Raw genomic sequence first — 25,174 nt, forward strand, 5'->3', positions numbered from 1 at the left:
CAAAAAAACTAAATCAGTATTCAAAGAAACCTCAGAAAGGCATTTTTGTTCGTGTGTCCAAAACAATAAAAGAATGTATAGTACCAACTCTGGGAACAGATCCTATGCAAACTAAAAATTCTGTCCCTCACCTCGCTAGTCATGCAATTAATTAACCATCAAACACACTTAATGTTTTGTAGTGGACGGCATTTCTCTCTTCTGCTTATTGTAAAATTGGTCTTAAGAAGGCAGGGTAAGTGTTAATTATAAATGTTTAATACAAGAAACAGGAAGAGGAGTGAAGATGAATGAGAACTGTTGCCAGGTTAATGTAAGATCTTTGAAGGCAGTTATAGTTTTCAAATAAGCAGCCATGGGTCATTATTTATGTAGCTTGGCAGTAATGGCCTATGCTTATACCACAGCATCCTGGCTAAAGACTGAGGCAATCTGTTCATATAACCACTCAGATGCTGTAAAAGAAGGCTTATGATCTTACCACATGGAAACTGTTGCTTTACTGCTACCCTTTAATGGGACTGTTTATTAGCACAGTGGAAACAGATTTTTGAAATTTGGTGGTAGGTGCTTCTTAATAACTTTTGTTTATACCATGCTACTATCCACAATACTTACAATGCTATATTCTCTTGTATAACCCATTCAGGTATTTTTTTGTGTATTTTTTCTCCTCCATCCTACCTCGCTTGGATGATAACTTCCCTCAGGTATGTAGATTATTTAGGCTATGGATACACTGCACTACAGTGCGGACAGCAAGTGTGTGAACTGCAGAGCCACCAAAGTGTTTTGCTCTAACTGCCCAGTGTGGATGCTGCTGGCATGAACAAAAAGGTGCCCAGTTTGCTTTAACATGAACTAGCTACCTTTTAGTTTGCACCAGCAGCTTCCATATGGGGGCAGTTAGAGTAAAACACTTTGGTGCACTTTGCAGTTCACACCCCCATAGTCCACACGATAGTTACTCCTGGGTGAATTCTGCACCACTGCACATGCGCAGAAATTTATGTCCCCTGCAGATTTCCTTGCTTCCCCGCAGAAAAATGACTTTTTGACAGGGAAGCAAAGGGAATCCACAAGAGCGGTCATGCAACCCTCTCCAGCAGTATGTTTCAGGTGCCCAGGGCAGCTGGCAGAGAGGTAAATCACCAAGGGGCAGTGGGTGGGACTGGGGAAGACCTGGCTCATGGCTCCTATTCTGTGCAAGCTCAGCTGCTAGTCCCGGCAGGATTGGGGAGGATGGGACTTCCTCTTCCCCTGCATGGCATCCAAGGCCAGATCAGACCCACCTCTAGATTTCTCCCCAGCTGCAGGAAGCTCTGAAAATCCTCCCCGCACCCCTCTTCCTGCACCCATCGCTCCTCAGCTGCAGGGGGAGGGCTCCCTGTACAGGAAGCTGCTCCCCCATCTGCCCAACCCCGTGCATCCAAGACGCCCTCATATCCAGATCCTTCCTCCAAGCCTCACCCCCTGAGACTCTCATACCCAGATCCTCCCGCCAAGCATCATCCCCCCAATGAGCCCCACTCACCCTGTACCTGGACTACCCCCATGAGCACACCCAGATCTCCACCCCACCGAGCCCCAACCAGCTGCACCAGCATCCCCACCCCACTGAGCCCTACTCCCCCAGCATCTGGATCCCTAACTTAGCCCCACACCTAGATCGCCCCTGACGAGTTCTATCCCCCCCACACTTAGACCCTCCCGATGAACTCTATCCCCCTCACACCCAGACCCCCCTGCTGAGCCCCAACTACCTTCACCTGGACCCCCCTGCAGAGTTCCATTACTGTTGCACCCAGAACACCCCAGCAAGCCCCCGCACCCAGATCCCCCACTGAGCCGCCTGCACCCAGATTACCCCACAGAGAACCTTCTCAACCCGCACCTGGATCCCTCCGGACTAAGCCCCTCCACACTTGGATCCTGCCTTGCGGAGCCTGCCGGCCTGCACCTGGTGCACCTGGCATGAAGGGGCAAGGCCCTAGAGTGTTTCTTGGGCAGGCCCGGTCCTTCTGCTGTGTCAGGGTTGGGTGCAGCCTCACCGCTGAGTCTGTGTTTCAGGAGGAGCCAGGAGAGCTGCACAGTGATCCCCCACCTCTTGTGTAGCCAGTGGCCTGTGCTCCCCAGTGCCATGCTGGAGCCTCCACATTTATTTCACAAATAAAATTTGCAGAATTATGCAGAATTGTAAAATATTGTGAGCAGAATTTTTAATTTTTTGACACAGAGTAGCCCTCAGGAGCGTATACTGCAGTGCAGATAAGCCCTTGAACAGTTTCTTAATAGCTACAGATACATTTCCCACTAGTCTCTAGAAACTATAACTTTAGATATCACACTGGTCAGTAAGAAAACTATGGATAAACTGCTTTTCACTGTTTGTTAATAAATCCCTAGAATAATACAGATTTGAGCATGCATATATAATCCTGCATTTCACAGGTCTCTCCAATCTGTGCAATCTTAGTTCATCTCCCTTGTGTATATGCATTATGATACATTCTTTAATTACATGATCACAGATGTCTTTTTTTCACAGGACCCTTACCTCCTTCAATGAGCCGGACAGATGGTGCTCACTGAATGGGTGACTAGTTAATATGTCATTTAGTATCACATGCATTATTTACTGCACACTATCCAAAATCCACACTGAATTGTCAGTTTTCTCATGTGTTTTTCTATGATCCCATCTTTTCTTACTTACTTACAAACTTTAGGTTTCAGAGTAACAGCCGTGTTAGTCTGTATTTGCAAAAAGAAAAGGAGTACTTGTGGCACCTTAGAGACTAACCAATTTATTTGAGCATAAGCTTTTGTGAGCTACAGTGCTCAAATAAATTGGTTAGTCTCTAAGGTGCCACAAGTACTCCTTTTCTTTTTACAAACTTTAATGACCTTATCTGCACACAGTGGAACTAAGACACTGATTAAAGTAAAGAATGTCAATTACTTCTGGCTGCCCAATTTGGGAAGACTTGGACCTGATTTTCTCAGGGCTAATCTACACTAGAAGCACTACAGCGGCACATCTGTATCGATGTAACTCTGCTGCTGTAACGCTGCTAATGCAGACGCTCTGTGCCGACAGGCGAGAGCTCTCCCATCAGTATGATTACTCCACCTCCCCGAGTGGCAGTAGCTATGTTGATGGGAGAGCTTCTCCCGCCAACATAGCGTTGTCCACACATAGATCAGTGTAATTTATGTCACTCAGGGAGGTGGCTTTTTCACACCGTTGAATGACCTAAATTATACCGAAGTAAGCACTAGTGTGTACAAGCCCTCAGAGTATGTATACAGTAGAACCTCAGAGTTACGAACACCAGAGTTATGAACTTACTGGAAGTACATAATCAGGCAACAGCAGAAACAAAAAAAAGCGCAAATACAGTATAGTACTATGTTAAACATAAGCTATTAAAAATAAAGGGAAATTTAAAAAAAAATTGACAAGGTAAGGATACTGTCTCTGCTTCTTTCATTTAAATTAAGATGGTTAAAATCATCATTTTCCTTCTGCAAGTTTCCAAGCTATATTAAGTCAATGTGCAATTTAAACTTTTGAAAGAACAGCCACAACATTTTGTTCAGAGTTACGAACATATCAGTGTTACGAACATCCTCTGTTTCTAAGGAGTTCATAACGCTGATGTTCTATTTTATGTTTAAAACTAGGTTCCCAATGACTTAATTTGCAAATACAAGTGCTCAGGTCTTCTGCAAATCAGACGGCAGGTTCTCAAGTTGGACGTGCAGAAAACAAATACACAGTGGTCATCTGAAAATTGCGGTTCCAGTGCAATAGTGGGCCTCAGTGATAGAAATAGGGACAGAATCTAAATCTTCAAGGTGGCATTTCACTACCTTAATTATAAGACCATCTTGTTTAATTCCTGTACTTTCTGGCCTCATTCACAACATACCCTTCCAACTTCCTCAACATGAGGCAGAAATCTAACAGACATCAGCCTCATTCATTACACATTCCCGACTTATTCCCAGGGCACAGTCTGTCCTGTACACTGAATGAGGCACGGATGGCATGGGGAAAAAGTAGAATGTAACTGTGTAATTAAAGACTGTATAATAATGCACATGCACGAGAGGGTTAATTAAGGTCACACGGGCAACCTTCATTATGGCCTTTCCCAACTCTTGAATGCTTGATTCTGCAACTTTAATTGTCTTTTAACTGAGGGTATGTCTACACTAGAAAGCTAAGTCAACCTACTGTAGTAATAGTAATTACTGCAGTAGTGCATGTTCACACTACTCTCCTTTGGTCGGTGGTGCATGTCCTCACCAGGAGCACTTCCACTGACTTAAGACTGGGCTCTCAGCTCCTCTGGCAGTTCCCTGCTGGGAGCCTGGCTGCTCCACAGCCTCCTGGGCTCCTGGTGGGCTGCTGCTCCTCATTCCCCGCTGGGAGCAGGGGTAGCCACCCAGGTCTTCTTGCCTCCCCGTTCCCTGCTGGGAGCAGGGGAAAGGGAAGCCACCTAGGGATCCTCACATCCACATTGCCCATGGGGGAGAAAGCTGCCCAGAGCTTCTTGGACCCCCTCCCCCGCCCACTCTCTGCTGAAATCTGTCCAGCCTAGTCAATTTCACAGTTTCTTGCCCCTTCTTCCAGCTGAGAGAGAGAGTTTGTGTGGAGGGGACGGGGCGGCGGGGGAGAGCCACCTAGACTTCTCGCCCTGGCTCCTGGCAGGGGGAGAAGTAGTCCAGGCTTCTCAGTCTGTCTCCCTACAGGGTCCAGCTGCAGGGCTTTTCACCCCAGCTCCTTCCAGGAAGTGGATGGGAAGCTGCCCAAGCTTCTTGCCCTGGCTCCCAGACTGGAGTGGTGTCCAGCCACTCAGCTCTCCAGAGGAGCCAGGGGCAGCTGGGCTCTAGCTCCTGGCTTTCTTGTCAATTTCATGGCTCCTGCCATGAAACTGACAAGACAGCCAACAGCAGATGTAAGTAACACACCACCTACTCAGACACTGCATCACCCTAACTATACTGACATAAGCCCTACACCCCTCATGGAGGTGGCATTATTAAGTTGGTGTAGTAGGGCACTTACATCAGCGAGAGCAAGGCTGTTGTGTAGACACTGGCAATTAGGTTGAGGTAATCTGCCTTACATTGTGTAGTGTAGACCAGCCAATAGTTATATGTAATTTCCTAAGCTTTTTTAAAAAAAATTGAAAGAACAAAAATTTCAGCATGTGGAACTACAATGGCCTCTTCCACATGCACCTCCAGCAGGGCTGGAATCTTTCAATCCACAGCAACTGCCTTTATCGCCTGAGCTAACAGAGTGAGCGACAGCAGTAGTAGGCTTGTTATTGTCTATGTGACTCTGCAACTAGAAGGGGATGGAGATATGCTTTGCCAGAGTTTCATAGCTATTTGGAAAACACTCAAGGTGCCTGAGTTCAATTCCAGGTTCTGTAGGTGTGTGTGTGTTATCGTGGTCACAAACCATTGTTGTCTCCTCCCGTTGCTCCTTCCCCATTCCCACTGCTCTTATCCTTCTGCCTCTCTCTCTGTTCCTACTTCCCCACTTCTTCCTATTCCTCACCCCAGTCTTCTGCTCCCACTTCCTAATCTCCTCCCCTCCAGCTCCTATTTGTGTGCATTTGCTCAGCATTTCTTTGCTCTATCCCATCCACTGTTCCTCATTCCTCTGCATTCAAGTCAGACAGCCTTTTCCTTCTCCTCCATTCTGCCCACAGGCAGTTAGCAAAACAGAGTGCTCAGGAGCGACAGTCTCTCTAGCACAACAGCAGCCTGCAGCAGCTAGGAAGCAACAATTTTAAGAAAAGGGCTGCACAGCCCCTTGAGCCCTGGGATGAAGCATGCTCAGATGCTCTATGACAGGGGTCTCAAACTCAAATGACCACGAGGGCCACATGAGGACTAGTACATTGTCCCGAAAGCCACATCACTGACCCCCGCCCCCGCTGCTTCGGCCCCGCCCCCACTCCACCCCTTCCATGAGGCCCTGCCCTGCCCCACCTCTTCCCTGCCCCCATTCCAACCCCTTCCCCGCCTGCCTGCCCTGCCCCCGTGCCGCTCCGGGAAGCGGCTGGAACCTTGGGGGGTGGAGGGGGGACAGGGGTCTGTGGGAACGGGAAACCGCGGCCAATGGGAGCTTCGGGGGGAAGTACCTGGAGGTGCGGCCAGGGCAACACACAGACCCCTGTGCCCCTCTCCCCCAGGTCCCGGCTGCTTCCCAGAACAGCGCAGGGCAGGGCCAGGCCGGAGCCGCTCTAGGTAAATGCTGGGGGGCTGCGGGGAGCTGGCGGGCCACAGAAAATAACCCTGTGGGCCTCATGTGGCCCATGTGTTTGAGACCCCTGCTCTATGAGGATGGTGTATGTGACTAGGCAACAAAATGGCAGATGAAATTTAATGTTGATCAATGCAAAGTAATGGACATTGGAAAACATAATCCTAACTATACATATACAATGATGGGGTCTAAATTAGCTGTTACCACCCAAGAAAGAGATCTTGGAGTCATTGTGGATAGTTCTTTGAAATCATCCACTCAATGTGCAGCGGCAGTGAAAAAAGCAAACAGAATGTTGGGAAAGGGATAGATAATAAGAAAGGGATATCAAGAAAGGGACAGATAAGAAGACAGAAAATATAATCTTGCCTCTATATAAATCCATGGTACGCCCACACCTTGAATACTGTGTGCAGATGTGGTCGCCCCATCTCAAAAAAGATATATTGGAATTGGAAAAGGTTCAGAAAAGGTCAACAAAAATGATTAGGGGTATAGAACGGCTTCTGTATGAGGAGAGATTAATAAGACTGGGACTTTTCAGCTTGGAAAAGGGCAACTAAGGGAGGATATAGAGGTCTATAAAATCATGAGTGGTATAGAGAAAGTAAGGAAGGAAGTGTTATTTACTCCTTCTCATAATACAAGAACAAGGGGCCACCAAATGAAATTAATAGGTAGTAGGTTTAAAACAAACACAAGAAAGTATTTTTTCACGCAACGCACTGTCAACCTCTGGAACTCCTTGCCAGAGAGTGTTGTGAAGGCCAACACTATAACAGGGCTCTAAAGGGAGCTAGATAGATTCATGGAAGATAGGTCCATCAATGGCTATTAGCCAGGAAGGGCAGGAATGGTGTCCCTAGCCTTTGTTTGCCAGAAACTGGCATTGGGTGACAGGGCATGGATCACTTGATGATAACCTGTCTGTTCATTCCCTTTGGGGTACCTGCCATTGGCCACTATCAGAGAACAGGATACTGGGCTTGATGGACCTTTGGTCTGACCCAGTATGGCCGTTCTTATGTGTGCTCCAGTTGGCAGGAAGGAACGGTGAGGTACTGGAGCATGCTCAGGGTAGACAGAATCTTTGGAGAACTTAGCTACCAAACTCTAACCATGCTCTCCAGAACATGAGTGAAGATGAGGTTTTTCGGAAGCTTATAATGAGAGAGAATTTTCATAACAACAACAAAAGGCATAGGCTTGATGACGGAGCGACCCTTCTGCCAAATTTCACATTCCTACTCCAAAGCATGGAGGCATTAGAGTTTCTCACTAAAACTGTTAGTTTAAAAAAAAAATTCTACCTGGACAATTCAGTGTGTTTTCCCGCTCCTAACATTCTCAGAAATGACTCAACTCCAATAGCTGAACCTTCCCCAAAAAATATCAGCATGAGGCAGCCTACTAGCATGGAGAAATTTAGGCTGAACAGTTTAAGTTGGGCAAAGTCATAAGCCACTGAAACCAAAGTCTTATAAGGAGAAATGGGAGAGGGTGGCGACCTAATAGTGGGCAGCCCTAGCTTCACCGTCTCTAACAGCACTGTGGTCCCACTTCAGTGAGGTGGAAGAGCTTGTTTTAGTGGCTTATCCAGACTGTGAAAAGATTTATCTAAACTGAAACTGCAGCAGGACCAGCCAATGTATCCAGGTGAACAGGGGCTCAAGGCGGGGGAACAGATGGGGATACAAGGTCCGGAAAAATGACAGCTCCTGCGTTCCCTCTCTTCTCCCTTCCCAAGCTCCCCACCGCCTGCCTCAGTAGGGCCCTGAGCACGCAGGGAGCCAGGCTGGCTGCCATCATCAGTACAGGGGTCCCTGCAGGGGAAATCCTGGTCGGGGCCTGTTGCGCTGGAACAGGCCAGGGGGGTCCCAGCAACTGAGCGCAGGCAGAGCCCGACATTTTCTTACTTTCACCGCTGTAAATTACCAAGAAACAGCGGCTCAGGCCCCGCCCAGGCCCCAGCTTTTGAGAGCGCCGCAGCTGGGGTCAAGGCAGCGCGAGCCGCTGCTCTGCTTCCTGTCACTCCGTAGGGCCAACGGGGAAGCACGAGCGGGAACAGTCTTGTGCCGGCTGCTCCGTGCTGCTGGGTGGGGGTGGGGGTGGGGGTGGGGGTGGCGGTGAGAGGCGGCGGCAGCACCAGCTGCTCGTGCTCCCGCGCGGCCTACAGCAACCGCCATGCTCTCAAGTACGTTCCGCGCAGCGGAGGGGGCGGCAGCACCAGCAACGGCCGCGCCCCCAACGATCAGAGGAGCAGTCGCTCCTCCTCCCACCCCTGGGTTCAGGGCCCATCCCCTGCCTCTGAGCACTGGGGGCGGCCCCGCTGCGGCGGTGTGTCACGCGCAGGCCCCGCCCGGTCTCGGTGCGTGCGGGGGGCGGAGCGCGTTGCTCTCCGGCGGCAGCAGCAGGGGCCGGTGCTGGCCGGTCGGGGGCTCCGCGCTCTCAGAGCTCAGTGTGCGTGCGACGCCGTCCCTGTTGCCAGGTCTGTGGTGCGGGGCAGCGGCGTTCTTGCCAGGAGGCGGCGGCGGCGGACTTCGGCGCCGCTCAGAGGCAGCCCGGGGGAGCGGAGCAGCGCAGCTGGGGTTGGTCCCGCAGCGCCGCCCCTCACTCCTCTGCTCGGAGATAACTAGTCGCGGAGGTGGGGGGAAGCCTGCTCCGCTCCCGGAAACTCTCGGCGTCTCTCGGGCAGGTGGCGCAGGGGCCTGAGCGCAGCCGGAGCGGGGGAACTTCGGGGATTTGGGGCCGTCGCGTGAGGACACCCGCAGCAGCTTCCCGGCCGGAGGAAACTTTTCCCTGTGAGTCGCGGCAGGCAGCGGGCCCGGTGGAGCCAGCGAGCGCCCCCAGAAGTTGAACGAGCGCTGTCCGAGCCCCGGCCGGGGGAGCGCGCTGCGGGCGGGGAGCTGCTGGGCGGCGGGGCCCCGCTGCCTGCGGACATGAAGCTGAGCAGGCAGTTCACGGTGTTCGGCAGCGCGATCTTCTGCGTCGTGATCTTCTCCCTCTACCTGATGCTGGACAGGGGCCACTTCGACCATCCAAAAAGCCCCCGCCGGGAGGGCACCTTCCCCAAGGTGAGCGGGGCAGAGGGCACCGGGAGGGCGCTGCTGCCGGCGGAAGGGGGCGAGTTCCGGGCAGCGGTTTTAAAGGGTGGGTGGGAGAGTTACTCGACTTTCCTTTTCCCCCAGTGCTGCTGGCTGGAGGTGCGACAGCCGCCTCCCCTCCAGGTGCCCGGGGGCAGGTTAGGTCTAGCAGCTTCCTGAGCGCTGTGGAGGAGGTGTCCTGCCTTTGGGGTATCAGCCCCGCCTCGTGAAACCTTAGCGCCGGCTGGGTGCTGGGACTGGCGGACGGTCAGGGTAGGGGCAGCGGGGGTGCGGGGCTGGGCTGAGTTCCCGTATTTGTGTCGTTAATGCGCGGAATAGGGAAGAGATCGGTGCAATGAGAACTACCTACTCTAGGTTTACAAACGTGCATTTGAAACTGCAGTTGTGGCATTGGCGCAGGACCAACAGTGTCTCTGCTGCTGCCCCTGCTGAGTGCATGCACACATCTGACGTGTGGTTGACTTTGTCGATTTATGTCGGCGTGGGCAGCTGGTAAATAAGGAGTTAAGGGAACATAAAAAACCCAGTCTTCATTCCCAAGAAGCTTTCTGTATCAATGAAATTAAAACAGTTTGTCAGTGGAGATGTCGTCCTGTCTGCTGTTAACCGTTTTGGCATTCTGTAGGAAAATGAACCTGTTAAGTTTTGTTGTTATAGGGGTTAGTTTAGGTGCAAACCACCTGTTTGAGAGGAGGACCTAATGCCATAGTGTCTTCTAAATGCTGATTTTATTTGCAGCAGATATGTAACTGAGGTAATATAAAACAGCTGTCATACTTCCCAGGTTAGCTGTGTGGTGCTCAATTATGTGCTGTTCATCTTAACTGTGCAAACAAGACTTTTCTATGACCTAACAGCTTAACTCATGTTCTGTGAAGTTAGTAAATAGAACCAAAGATGTAAGGTTTATTCTTAAGTGCTAGTTGTCAGAATCCAGAAGTTCAAATAATTGTTAAAGACATTATTATTATTTGTTTATTAATTTTATCCTTGAGTTCAGCTATCTGGATCAACAGGTAGGTCTATTCTAAAGAAAAATTGATTTGTATTGGTCTTTTTTTTTTTTTTGGCCCCCTAAGAGTTACTTTGGGCTGTTTACTGGCTATTATTCATAACAGCATTGCATGTTACATGAGGATTATAAAGTACAGAAAGGCATTTGTAGCCCTTCACTTTTTCTTGCTGTTTGTGTGGGAGAGAAATTTAAACGCTATTTACATTGTGTTACTGTTGATCTAGGAAATATTTATCTAGAAAGGAAAAATGTGGCTTGCAGTTCAGTTAAAAAAAACAAAAAACCTAAACCAACAAAAAGAATCCAAACTGGTAAATGAGTGATTGAGAATTTGTGTATTTCTGTTGCTTTAAAGTGGAAAATTTTAAATGTTACAACCAGTATAGAGTCCTGAAATACATATTAATATTTCTTTTTGATGTAACTAAAAGGAACAGTGCTTTTCAAATAAGGTGGTGTGCTTTGCAAGCTGCCACTTAAAACAAAATAACCACCTCCCCTCACTCTTTTGTAAAACAGCAGAATACTGACATCATATGTCTGCGGAAAGATAAAATCCCTATTGCCTTTTCAGTAATCTGTCAAGATAAAGTACAAAAGGTCAAGCAAAAGGCACAGCATTTTTATATTTTCCCCTATTTTCAGAAACAAACCAAAAATTTCCTTTAAGACCCCAAGAAACTTGAAGTAAACAGATAAATCTTCAAATGTTTTATTTAAAAAAAATAAAATGCCTTATTTCTTGAGTAGAATGTCTTAACTGTTCAGTTACTGCTAAAATAATAGTAGTAACAAACTAAAAAGAACAGGGGTAAAAAGCAAAACATTGACACCACTTGGGTGTGAAAGAAGGGTACAGACCTGCTATAGTCTCTCTAAATCAGGGATCGGCAACCTTTGACATGTGGCCTGTCAGGGAAATCTGCCAGCACATCCCTTAGCCTGCGCCGCTTCCCGCAGCCCTCAATGGCCTGGAATGGTGAACTGTACACGTGGGAGCTGTGATCGGCCGAACCTGCCGATGCTGCAGGTAAACAAACCATCTTGGCCCGTCGGTAGATTTCCGTGACGGGCTGCATGCTAAAGGTTGCCAATCCCTGCTCTAAATTTAAGTTATTGATTAGAGTCTGACCACAAACTTTTCTGGAAGGAAGGGAGAGAGGAGAGAAGGATGCAGATACTGTGAAGTAAACGGCTAAAGTCCAGAAAAAATGCCAGAAAAGGAACATGTTTGTTCATTTTCTTTTAAGTTGTCATACAGTAATTTCAGGGCCTGAAAAAAATTACGACGTGTAAGTGAATATGAAAGATTTGGCGGGGATTCTCATTGTCCACAATCAGTACCTTGGTGTTGGGATTCCTGCCAGTGTGCTGTCTCTTACTTATTTTAGCATTTGGATAACAGATATTTAAATTTACAGTTGCCTCCCCCACCAACCTATTCTGGTTCCTAAAAGAGAGAGTACTTCTCTTCTCCTTACTAGGCCCGCCTGCCCCCAATATCTTGTTTGCTGTGAGGGGGGGAGGAGACAGTGTTTTTGCTACTCTTGCTAATAGCATCTAGGGTGGTTCTCTCTTACTATAGTATCCCCACCCATCCTATAGTTTGGGTCCTTCTGAGTGGAAAGCTTCAGTTCTTGTTTCTGCTGCTTATATTTTATTTCCCCAAGCAGTTACAGATGAAACTGATGTTATTTTTGTCAAACATTTTTTTTTTTGCTGCCCACAGGGTTCTGAGTAGTAGCAGTGAAAACTGAAAAGACTAGTGGTTTTGCACTTTATTACAATTTGGGAAAGCTATGACACTTATCAGGCACCCGTTAATCCCAGTGATATGTTAGCTTGAGGTTGATATGAAAGTTGAGGATGTGAGGCAAAAGCCACCATTAAGATTTAAGGACAACAGTCCTAGTGGCACCTCAACTGACTTGATTTTGTCAGTTCACTGTTGCTGTCAGGGTTCAGAATAGCATCTGTTAAACTGACCAGTGTCTTGTCAATTTCATGCTGCTGCTGCAGTTTCGAAAAGCAAGAAATAGCAGTATACTGTTTAGGGTTGGGCTCAGGGACATAACACACAGTATTTTATTAACATTTGGAAGTTTATCTTCACAGATGTTAGATAGTTAATTTTTATAAAAACCAAAAGCTGCTGCAGAAATTGATGGCTTAGTTCTCTCTATTTGCTTTCTACTCACCAGTAGTGAATTAACTTGTCCAGCCCTGCACAGTGGCCAGAAATAGTATGGATGCTTCAAGTTTCATGCCCTCAGGGTTGTGAATTGTGACACTTCCTTCTCCAACCCTGTATGGCTGAGGCTGTTGTCTAGGTAGAGAAACTGAGATCTTTGTAGGTAATCTCTTGAACAGATTTTGTTTCTGTGTTCTAGAAACTAGAATTACCATAAAGCAGATTTTCATTGTATTTTCTTGAACTCTATATGACCTCTTCACCTATATTAAATCATCTTTACGTCTAAATAGGTTGGCTGACATGTAAACCCGAAACTCCCTCAGTATCCATATCCTGCCTTCCCCATGTTTACCTCAGCATGTTTACCTGTTAAAACTTCAACTTGCCTTGTCTACACTAAAATTTTAATGTTAGCTAACAAGTTAGCTAACACATGCTAAAAATGCACTTTCTTCCTAGTGAAGACAAGGACTTTGTCTTCATTAGGGAAAAGTGATTAATATGTTCGTTAGTATAAGTTAAAATATCCCTTTTTTCTAAGTGTTGGAATGGCCTTTGTTTACTTAAGTTGTAAATCTTCAGGGCAGACATTCTCTTTTCTGTGTTTGTACGGCACCCAGCACAATGGAGCCCCAGTCCCAATTTGAGGTCATTTGGCACTTCCATAAAATAAATATTTATTACTGACAATAATTAGATAAAATTGTCTTGTGAACAAGATGGTCCTAATGACAATCTGATGCTTAAATTGCTGCCCTGTTACAATGACTAACATGAAGTAAGTAACAGGCTCGTGAGTATTGGATGTGTGTGGTGGATTAAATGGAGGTTTTAAAGATTATAGCCTCAGTTCTGTTTCTGCCAAACTGAGCTAGTTGCAGGAATATAGGATGACAAAGGTGGCTGCATCTTTGCATGTCCTGGTATTCTTGGCCTGGCTCCTAGTAGATACTTTGCTTCCATGAGCTGTCCACCTGCTGAGAATAGCCAGAGTGCAAAGGTGCTCCTCCTCTCTAGCATGTTCCCTATGCTGGGAGCAGGGGAGAGGGCTAGAGTAAAGCTGTCCTGGAAGCTTTTCACTGGCTTGTGAGCCCCCTTTGTGCTGGGGCCTTTCTCTGGGTGGTACTTCTGTGTGGTTTGTAACCCCTCTCGTGCTCCAGGAGCACTATGGAAAGGCAGTTGAAAACCAAAATTTGGGCCCCAAGTGTTTGAATTGCGTGCCAAAGCAGTTAGATCACCAAAGAAAATAAAGTGGCACAAGCATAACACACCAATCCCAGAATACTGACTCCAAGTGGACTAGTTTAGGTTTTGTTCAGTAGGCTTTAAGGTAAGCATATTATTTTTTCACCATATTACTATTTTTTTGGCCTCTTCTTCCCCAGGCCTGTCTAAAGTTTAGCCTTTCTGGTCCTAGGATTCAGAACTCTTCCCTTTTTAGTGCTTTAATCTGCAGTTAGTTGTCATTTCCAGGCAGCTTGTAGTCAGGGATAATTAAAAGCCTTAATCTGGCCCAGGCTAGCTGACTCCAGCTCATGGGGCTTGGCCTGCCTCAGGCTGCGGGGCTGTTTAATTGCAGTGTTGACTCGGGCTGCAGCCCAGGGTCTGGGACACTCCCACCTTGCAGGGTTCCATGGTCAGCTTCTCTAGGTTTCTCCTCTCTCCAAGTTGCTTTATGGCTGCTATAGTGTCTTTCCAGATAATGCAGCTAGGGAGTCACTCTACAGAGACTAAATTTTAAGCTCTCTTGTACAGGTTTCTATCTTGATTTAAGGTTAGTCTGTTAAACTGTAGGCAAGGGCTGGAGTGCTGCAGTAGTGTGTATATCCAAGGAGTGTGTCTGTCTGTTTCTCTCTCTCTCCCTGCTAAATAATAGGGCAAGGTTCCTCTCACAGGCATAGTTATGTGAGAATTGTTCATCATGCTGTCTTAGTCAAATTTAGGCCAACACACTCTGGTCACCATTGTATAGTGGCAGAAAATCTGAAGAAAACAAATCATTCAGTGGATCTTTTATCTTAGTCAGTATGGAACCAGTAAGCCACACCACATGAACTATACAATCCTTGGATATACCTATGAACTCTGCATTGACTTCCACTATTGGAAGTGCCCTAAAGTGACTGAGTTGGTAAAAGGCATGGTTTTCTGAGTATATATTCAGCTACAAAAACCTCAGACCTATGGCAAGAGGAAAGACAAAATAAGAGATACTTATTGCAATACTATATATATAATCCCTTTAAAATGTATATTCTTGTGCCTGACTGGCTACTGAAAAGTCATCATGAAAGTTTATCAGTCCTGACCCAAAATCTGCTCTTAGCATGATTATTTTATATAAAAAGCTTTGTTAAGAAAATATTAAAGCCGCACCGTTCATAGAATCATAGAATATCAGGGTTGGAAGGGACCTCAGGAGGTCATCTAGTCCAACCCCCTGCTCAAAGCAGGACCGATCCCCAATTAAATCATCCCAGCCAGGGCTTTGTTAAGCCTGACCTTAAAAACTTCCAAGGAAGGAGATTCCACCACCTCCCTAGGTAACGCATTCCAGTGTTTCACCACCCTCCTAGTGAAAAAGTTTTTCCTAATGTCCACCCTAAATCTCCCCCACTGCAACTTGAGACCATTACTCCTTGTCCTGTCATCCGCTACCACTGAGAACAGTCTAGATCCATCCTCTTTGGAACCACCTTTCAGGTAGTTGAAAGCAGCTATCAAATCCCCCCTCATTCTTCTCTTCCGTAGACTAAACAATCCCAGTTCCCTCAGCCTCTCCTCGTAACTCATGTGTTCCAGTCCCCTAATCATTTTTGTTGCCCTCTGCTGGACTCTTTCCAATTTTTGCACATCCTTCTTGTAGTGTGGGGCCCAAAACTGGACACAGTACTCCAGATGAGGCCTCACCAATGTCGAATAGAGGGGAACGATCACGTCCCTCGATCTGCTGGCAATGCCCCTACTTATACATCCCAAAATGCCATTGGCCTTCTTGGCTACAAGGGCACACTGTTGACTCATATCCAGTTTCTCGTCCACTATAACCCCTAGGTCCTTTTCTGCAGAACTGCTGCCTAGCCATTCGGTCCCTAGTCTGTAGCGGTTCATTGGATTCTTCCGCCTAAGTGCAGGACTCTGCACTTGTCCTTGTTGAACCTCATCAGATTTCTTTTGGCTCAATCCTCCAATTTGTCTAGGGCCCTCTGTATCCTATCCGTACCCTCCAGCGTATCTACCACTCCTCCCAGTTTAGTGTTGTCTGCAGACTTGCTGAGGGTGCAATCCACACCATCCTCCAGATCATTAATGAAGATATTGAACAAAACCGGCCCCAGGACCGACCCTTGGGGCACTCCGCTTGATACCGGCTGCCAACTAGACATGGAGCCATTGATCACTACCCGTTGAGCCCGACATTCTAGCCAATTTTCTACCCACCTTATAGTGCATTCATCCAGCCCATACTTCTTTAACTTACCGACAAGAATACTGTGGGAGACAGTGTCAAAAGCTTTGCTGAAGTCAAGGAACACCAAGTCCACTGCTTTCCCTTCATCCACAGAACCAGTTAAGTACTCCTGTGAGAAAATGCAAGAGCTGAAATTTCACAGGTAATCTGAATTCTGATCCATCCTGCATATGCACTTAATAATATGTTCCTGTACACTTTCAAATATGGTATGGTATACATTTCTGTAACCTTAGATGCACATGTAACATTTTTCAGTATTTTTTTTAATTACTGGCCCATAATGAAATTAATCTCTCTTGACTTAGACTTTTTATTCTTTTTTAGGTATGTATTTTAGTAATTTTGTCAGCACCCATGTACCATATTCTTCAACCATCAGCACAGCTTACGTTGCTTGTCTCAGCACTGAATTGTACCTAAGTTCACTGTTAACTTAGTTTTGAAGTTAAATGGCCTATATTAATTAGTACATGTTCACTGTCATGATTGTGATGATCCCAGGAGTCTGTGTACCACTTATGAATTTTGGTGGTAGTTATGAAATTGTTGTCATGGAATGCCTCTCTGTGGAATCTGCCATTTTGCAGACCACATACAATATCCTTACCAGACCAGGGACAATGGATTGGTTGTTGGATCTCTATTATGGTGGAAACACCTTGAGACAAAAGGCTGGCTCCTACCCTTTAGAATTGATTTACCAGGGGAGAGGGTGCCAGGAAATATAGATCACCTGCTAAGGGTAGTCACCTGTTGAGGCCGATCAGGAGCCACCTGACAAGGGAAGTTGAAGGTTGTAAGAGAGAGCATCTCTTAGTAGCCGTGGTAGAGAGAAGAGACCCGAGATTCCATATTCTGGATGAGAAGTCACATGAAGGAGAGCAGGGGCCATAGGAATGATCCTTAGAGGACTCTGGCCTATGCCCAAATTACAATTTGGAGTGGTTAGGAAACGGAAGCAGGGAAAATGCATATAGGTCTGTTTATTATTTTGTCTAGATCTGTATATTTCTTATGCTAAGTAATTAGTAATGGTGTTCTAGAATTCTGTGCAAAATCTGTTTTTCTTTTGACTACTGTGTAGCCCTGAAGAAGTAAACTGTAACCCAGAAAGCTTAGGCCTTCAGTGGGATTCTGGGGAACGTTTAAGAGCTTTTAGGGAGGGTTTGGGGAAACAGTACTAGTTTCAGGACCTAGATATTGTACCATAGGGTACCCACAGCCAAGAGATGTCAGACACAAAGTCTACACCTGAGTGCTTACCTAGAGGTCCAAAGCCAGGGACAGTGCCTAAACTCTTCCCAGCCTCCAATAAGCTAAGGGCATGTGGGATTCAGCTTTTGGCTTCCCTCACAGCAGTCTGGAATCTGTTACAAATCTGTTACAGTAGTATGCTGTCTAAGTGTGGTTTAGGGTTTAGGTTTTCAATGAGCTTTCTGGCATACAAGGTATTATACAGTGCTACAAAATGGTACATGTCTGTGTGAAAGGATGTAGAAAAATTGTATGATTCTGTATTTGAGAAACAGTTTGTATACCAAACTTTAGTGTATAGCATGTATTCCCAAGAGAGCTGAGTTAAGGTGGTTCGTGCATATAACCTTAACATTTCAGGTTTCAGAGTAGCAGCCGTGTTAGTCTGTATTCGCAAAATAAAAAGAGTACTTGTGGCACCTTAGAGCCTAACAAATTTATTTGAGCACATGCAACCAATGAAGTGACCTGTGGCTCATGAAAGCTTATGCTCAAATAAATTTGTTAACCTTAACATTGTCATTTCTTGACTTTTGAGTGCTGAAATGTGCAAGCATAATCACATCTTGGTGTGGTATACTCGAGGCTTTAAGAGTGAAGAAGACCACAAAAAGGGTCTTAATTTGCTAGAGCTTTGAAACTCTGCTGGATTGCACCAAAAAACAGCCCCCCCCTTCCACCCCCAAAATTGGCAACAGCACTTACTCATTTGAAGAGTTTCAGATTATGGAATTTGTATCACAAGAGTGGCTTGCACATATGCCTAAAATGCTGTACAGGAAGGAGTCTCTCTTTTGCAAATCTTTGGAGTTGTGGAACTCATGGTCCATCGCAAATTTCACTAAAGTGAAGTAACTATCTATAATGCCTATCTATAATACCTTCACCACAGGGACTGAGCTCATGTCTCATGCTCATGCACGCTTCAAGTAAACTTTTTTGATTATAGAGGAAAATTAGCCAAGTATGAGCAGCATAGCTTTCAGTAGCTACACTGTTTATGGGCTTAGTGAAAAATGATGTACATAAGTACATTTTGTACATATGATTTTTAAAAAGTCATAACTTGGTCAAATAAATAAACATCACTAGAACACTGATAATTCCCAATTAGGGCTATTTTCGTGCCAAACTTCAACTGTCTACTCCAAGCCATTTCAACTAGATAGCTTTTTAAAAAGTACTCAAGTTCCTAAAAGTTGTACTTAAAAAAAAAAAAATGGTTGGACCATATTTGCTGACACTTAAAAATAACATCTATCAGGTAGAAACTGAGCCTGGAAAATAGCTTGAAAAGTGAAAATTTTAGAAATTATGAGCAACTAAAAACAGGATTAGAATGGAAGCAATCATCCAGACTTATCTATAGTGGTGGCTGCTATATCTGCTTTAATATAGAGCAATAATATTGTTTTTGTCTGCCCTGTCTACCCCCAAAAATGCGTTAGGTGAGAGGCAAAGTAGAATCTTGCAGCGTTGCACTAGTCAACAGCAAAAATAAGAAACATTTTGCTATAGAATCTACATTAAATTTAGAACTCTAAAGAGTAATATATTAAAAATAATTTCTCTACTTGTTGCTTTCTTACGCGTTTCACCTTTTGATAGGTTTATTTTTGCCTTCCGCTTTATCTTAAAATATGGATGTCCGTTTTAAGGTGAAACTATAGGGAAAAAAAAAATCAGGATCCTTGTTCTGCAATTCGGGGTTCTGAGGGTATGACTTCACTGCAGAGCTAACCTGTGCTCTTACGGGGGGTTTAGCACAAACCTTTTGCCTGGGTTTGTATATGCTTTGAACCTGGGCATGTTTCCTGTCTTGAGGTATAAATTAGTCTGGATTTTGCTTTAAAGCAGGCTCTAATCCGGCAGAGATTTTGTCCTCAGATGTTTGTCTTTTGTACCACCAGAGGGCATGGGACTACACTTATTTTTCTGCACAGTACTCTTGTCATATACGTATCGATTTTCTGTTTGGGAGTCATAACCTTTACAGATATCCAGGATATTGTTATGGTGGGGTAGGCCTGTATCCCTGTTTGGTTAACTAATCTGTAATATATGGAAGGATGGAAATTTGGTCTCGTCATGATACATTTTGTAAACATGATAAAAAAAAAGTGGAATATTGGCAGGGCAACAGCAATGTTATATGTTTGTGAAGCAGTGAGTAGAAAAAAAAAGTATTCTGCTAAGAAAGTTACATTTTAAAATTTAGTATTCAGAGAAGGTTAACTTAAACAGGCTGAATGAACACATTCTATTTCGAAAGAAACTACGTAGTCCAAAAAATGAAGAGGCAAACTGGAAAAGCTTATAAAATCATGAAACAAGTCTTCCACATGATTGCAAAGAACTGCTATTGTAAGGTTTAAAAGTAATGGAAATGCCTATACAGTGTAGTCAAAAAGGCCATTTTGTCTTATTTGGATGAGGGATGGTCCTCATGGTACAAACTCATTCAAAGTAAACAGAAGTCAGGGAATTACAAAAAAGACTCAATGCCTCAGAATTTAAACAAGAGGCCTATGGCTTAGTGCAATAGTTGGAAAAAATTTAAGACTTTGTCTACAGTGGCACTTTAGCCATTAAAACTTTTGTTGCTCAGGGGTATGAAAAAACACCCCCCTTACTGACAAAAGTTTTAATGATGAAAAGCACTGGTGTGGATAGCTGCGCTCCCGGCAACAAAGCTACTGCCCCTCATTGGAGGTGGTTTTATTTTGTCACCGGGAGAGCTCTCTCCAAGCAATAAAGAGTGGCTACACAGTGCACCTTACAACGGCGTGGCTACAGCAGCACAGCCGTGCTGTTGTAAGGTGTGCAATGTAGACGTAGCCTAAGCCTCCTCAAATTGAAGTATAGATCTTTGCATTGTTTTTTCATGTTAAGGAAACAATTTGGGCCTTCAAAGGGATATGGAGGAGCATGTTTCAGATGAATGGCAAGAGCAAACATTCTATTTGAAGTTCTATCACTGATTTTGAGGATTGTCTGTCCTTTCTACCACTGAAGGCCCTGATGCTGTTCGTAGGACATTGAGGCTTCATCACTCATCTTAAAAATGAATGCTTGTATAGATTCAAGTAAGAATCCCTTTGACAATTTCTGTTTTATAAAATAGAAACAGAAAGGTACCAGCAAAAATTTGAGCATTAAGTTATAAACTCTGCTAAAACAGGCAGATCAATAAAAAGATTAATTAAAGGGCAGTTGCTTTGTGACAGTATTAGCTATGTGCTGAACGCAATGAACAAAGTTTAGGCAGAAATCTTGACCTGTACTATTTTTTTGATGTGGAGAAAGGTTTTTGTCAAAAACGACTCATGAATTCTATACTTTTAGGATAGGTCAAGGCTTTATTTAAGAATTTGTTTAAAGTCCCTCTGTCCCTCAACCTTTCTTATTGATGGTGGAACCTGTGGACCCAAAATACTAGGGTGGAGATAAAACTTGGGGGAAAAAATTTAGTGAGCAAAAATATCCAAATGTGAAAAACCCAAATGATGCCATCTAGCCTCTTGTGATTGTATAAAACATCTTCTCCAAAAATGATTGGAGCTTAAAAATGTACTGTCTACTTGCTAGCTGGAACTGATTTGAGATTAAGGGAAGGGGCAGAGTGGTCCAAGGGTTAGCACCCTGGTAGGAATCACAGCACCTTTTGCTTCAGCTCCCACCAGCCAGTCTAAGATTATTGGCTGATAGGTATAGATAAATGTATTGTTGTCCTTCTGTTTTGTCTGGTTTCCACTCACCCCGTCTTCCTGGAGGAAGGATTAGCCCATTTCAGAATGCAACTGACTGTATTGAAAACAGATTTTTCTTCAGATAAAGACATGCTAGTATATGCAAAGGCCAGGCTTTTGGAAAATTTTGATAGGCATGAAGGAAAGTTTTAAATTTGAAATTCCTGACTAACTTGTAATTATCTACCATGATTAATTTGGTATTTGAAACACAATGTAGCTATTTTGTCATTGTTGAATATCCTTTATATTTTTGGTTGAACATTGTCGCATGAGTTCAAGTTTATAGCAAAGTATAGAACATGTTTTGTTTCTTTGTTTTTCTTTCAGGTGCTGAAGTTTCCATGTAGGAATACAAGATAGTTAGGAACCCTTTTCCATAATTAGTTCTGTTTCTCTAAGTGAACACAAAATAATGGTATATTCAATAAAATGTTTTTGTCAGAAAATACCACTTTAGCGGAATTGAAAACTGAATTCCAAATATTTAGATTTGCAAGGAAATTATCTGAGGACTAATAGAATTTTAAATTTCTTTCAATACAGGGCCAACTTTCAATATTACAAGAGAAAATAGACCACTTAGAACGTTTGTTGGCAGAAAATAATGAGATTATTTCGAACATAAGAGATTCTGTGATCAATCTGAGTGAATCTGTGAAGGATGGTCAAAGAAACCCAGAGGCCATAAATTTCAGTCAAGGATCTTTTTCCGAGCTTCTGCCATCTGCTCTAGTATCCCTCACAATTGATCCTGAGGATTGCTCATTTGCTTCAAAAAGTGGAAGTCAAGATTCAAATGTACAGGTAAGCAGCATGTAAATAAATATTAACATTCCTACTGACAAGAAATCTAACCCTGATATACCACCTGGCACTGCAGAACACTACTACTAGGTCACAAAATCTACTACCTAGGTGTTTAAATTCTGATAACTTATTATCAAACATTAATACAGATTATTGAGGTCTGCTCGGGCCTATTTTTAAAGCCTGACTCGAGCACAGCCAACCTGACTCGAGCGTGTCAAGTCAATTTCAGACCTGACCGAAACCTGACACTTCTCCCTGAACCTGTGTCAGTGCTGCCACTGCCTCTTAGTCCTCAGGCTTGGCCTGATGGGACTTTCCGCTCCCCATGCCCATGATCCATCTCTGGATGCCTTCTGCTGGTGGAGTTGGTGTGGTGGCAGCTGTGTGCCCTGCTCCTGATGGTCGTTGCTGCCTTGCTGCGCTATGCGCTATGAAATGAGAGGCGCTGCGACTTCTGAGTTGGTATTGGCAGGAGTGAGGCACGCAGCTCCTGCTGCTGCACCAAACACGCAGGCAACAGAAGATGATCAGAGATGACCTGAGCCCAAGAGGGCCAGATTGTTTTTAGACATGACCTGACCCAAACCTGGTACTTGTGGTCAGGTCCTGTCGGGTTAAGCTCTAACTGATTATACTTTGGAAATATAGTAGACTCTACAGGTGTATGTTGGGTAGGTTGATTTTTTTTTTTTTTACTCTCCTTCCATCCTACTCTCAAACTTTTCTGAAATTGAACCACTTGAATGGAATTATGGAAACTTCTCCTGTATGCTGCTTTTAGAGATGAATGGCAGAGGTGAGATTTTTTTTTTGAGGGGAGACAATGCATGTGTAAGAGGTGGAATTTTGAAGAAGAAAATAAATCTTGGATACTGTATCTTTTTTTTGAGAACTGTTTGTTTTTTTGGAATATTCATGTCTCAAAAATTGGCCTAGAAACTGGGGCTTGACCTTTCAAAAGTGATTAATACCCACTTGTTCGGTTTATTTTATTGTGGGCTCTGGGTGTTCAGCATCTTTTAAAGTCATATCCTACAAGTTAAGTTTATTTTACAGTTATCAGTGAGGAATGGGATCTTTAGCTACTTTTTGGAAAAATTGTGTGGTTACTTTTAAAGAGCAGGGGAACCTGAGGCCTATTCTGGATTATTCAGTTCTGAACGCTGTGTTATTTTGGAAGTCTGGTGCGGCTGTAGATCCTGTATGCAAAGATTAAATTTTGTGAAGTCTGTATCACAGAGAAGCATCTAGAAGTCAGTCTCTTTACAGCAACAATGTCCAAGAAACACTTGACTCTGGATAACTAAATGTAGGCATAACATCTGTAATTGCTGCTGCACCTATTACAATACTTATAAATCCCTCCGGGATCCTGGTAGTAGTTCATACTATATTAATGCTTCACCTATAGAGAGAAATATATTCATAGTTTTAAAATCAGTAATCTACACAAGTATAATACATTCTAAGGTTATCAGACAAAAAACTTAATTAAGCTAGTAATAAGGTTACAAATATACATCAACACTGGGGGTAGGGGGAAAAGTTTTAAGAGCACTGCAGTTTTAGAAAAGTTGTCAAAACTGGAAACATTAATAGAATCATTTTGATAATTGTCACAGTTCGGCTCAACTACACTTGCAGTTCCACTCTGTGTAATCACTTTTTTAAGGCAATCACTTTTAGGCTTCTGGCTCCCCCACCTCTCTTGGGTGGAGAAACATATCTCTCTGCTTCAGAACCAAGGTTTTTCCAGGCTGCCCCGTTCCTTTCCTGTATTGTCTGTGTTATTCACCAGCAGGCCAGACTACCTAAACAGGCCTGCTCCTGCACTTTGCTTTCTCCTCAGAGGCTATGTTCTGTTATGATTACCCACAGTTATAAAGAGCTGTTCGGTAGCTTATAAGAATTCTTCTTAAGGTGAAAGCGTTACAGAGAAAACATACCAAAAACAATAAAAGAACCTTCAAGCATGCAGATAAGCTTCCCAGAGATCACCCTTCCTCCCCAACTCCAGCAGGGGCTCTGGCAGGAGTCAGTCCTTCAAACCTTACCATGGGGGTTTTCTATAGGGTTGCCAGGTTGCCGGTTTTTGACCAGAATGCCTGGTCGAAAAGGGACCCTGGTGGCTCTGGTCAGCACGGCTGACCGGGCCACTAAAAGTCTGGTTAGCCGTAGTGGCCAACTCCACATGGCTCTTGGAAGCAGCTGGCTTGTCCTTCAGGCTCCTAGGCACTGGGGCAGCTAGGTGGGCTCCATGCGCTGCCTCTGCTTGCGGCGTGGGTGCCACCCCGAGCACCAGCTCCGCAGCTTCCAACTGATGGCCGATGGGAGCTGCAGGGGTGGCACTTGCGGAGTTCCCGGCCACCTCTGCTCCTAGAAGCTGGAGGTACATCACGGCTGCTTCCAGGAGCTGCCTTAGGTAAGTGCTACCTGGAGCCTGCACCCCAGCCCCCTCCCACATCCAAACTTCCTCCCGGAGTCCGCATCCCCTCCTGCAGCCCAAACACCTCATCCCCAGCCCCACCCCGGAGCCTGAACCCTCAACCGGAGCCCTCAAACCACCCTTACACCCAACCCCCTCCCCCAGCCTGGAGCCCCCCATGCACCTCAAACCCCTCATCCCTGGCCCCACCCCGGAGCCCACACCCCCAGTTAGAGCTCTCACCCCCAAATCCCCTGCCCCAGCCCAGTGAAAATGAGTGAGCGAGGGTGGGGGAGAGCGAGCGATGGAGGGAGGGGAGATGGAGTGAGTGGTCAGGGCAGGGGGTGGGGCAAGGGAGTTTGTTTTTCTGTAATCAGAAAGTGGGCAACTCCTAGTTTTCTATGGTTACAAGTTCATAGCAGCTCAGAACAAGCACTCTCATGAATAAATCAAGTCTCTCTTGTATGTCTCCTCAGGGTATAGCTTCTAAAGGTTGGGTCTGGTGGTGGGTATTAGCATTCACCTCCCCCCAGGAATTTCCTAGGAAACCCACTTAATTTGGTTGTCCCAAAAATTACTTCTTGCCTGGCACATTGTTTAAAATAGCCCCCTTTGAAGCTCATAACATTTTCCAAGGTTTACATTGGCCACATTTCCCCACTAGAGAAGTTACATCCAATCTCACAATAATGTATACGTTTTTCAATTGATACAATAGAGTCCAAAGATACTTAAATGTAATTCAATAAGATTTTTTCAAGGATATAGCTGGAAATTGCCCTGTTTGTCACAATAATCTAATCTAGGCTTCTGCATTAGACAGGTTGGAGAATTTAGCCCAAGTTCTGGTTGA

General features: G+C 44.9%; 1 protein-coding gene across 3 annotated transcripts in view; it reads left to right on the forward strand.

Moving 5' to 3' along the window:
• Positions 1-8,517: 8,517 nt before the first annotated feature.
• Positions 8,518-25,174, forward strand: part of MAN2A1 (mannosidase alpha class 2A member 1) — a 201,301-nt gene continuing 184,644 nt past the window's right edge. For 2 of the 3 annotated variants that reach the window (XM_007055422.4, XM_043546417.1), the window contains exons 1-2: positions 8,518-9,366; positions 21,630-21,890. In XM_007055422.4, coding sequence (XP_007055484.2) covers positions 9,232-9,366; positions 21,630-21,890 — 396 coding nt within the window. In that variant the 5' untranslated portion in view covers positions 8,518-9,231. Of the gene's footprint in view, positions 9,367-21,629; positions 21,891-25,174 lie in introns of those variants that run through there. The other variant, XM_037901532.2, reaches the window with a different exon arrangement.

Source organism: Chelonia mydas, chromosome 5 (assembly GCF_015237465.2).
Source record: "Chelonia mydas isolate rCheMyd1 chromosome 5, rCheMyd1.pri.v2, whole genome shotgun sequence".
Lineage (NCBI taxonomy): Eukaryota > Metazoa > Chordata > Testudines > Cheloniidae > Chelonia > Chelonia mydas.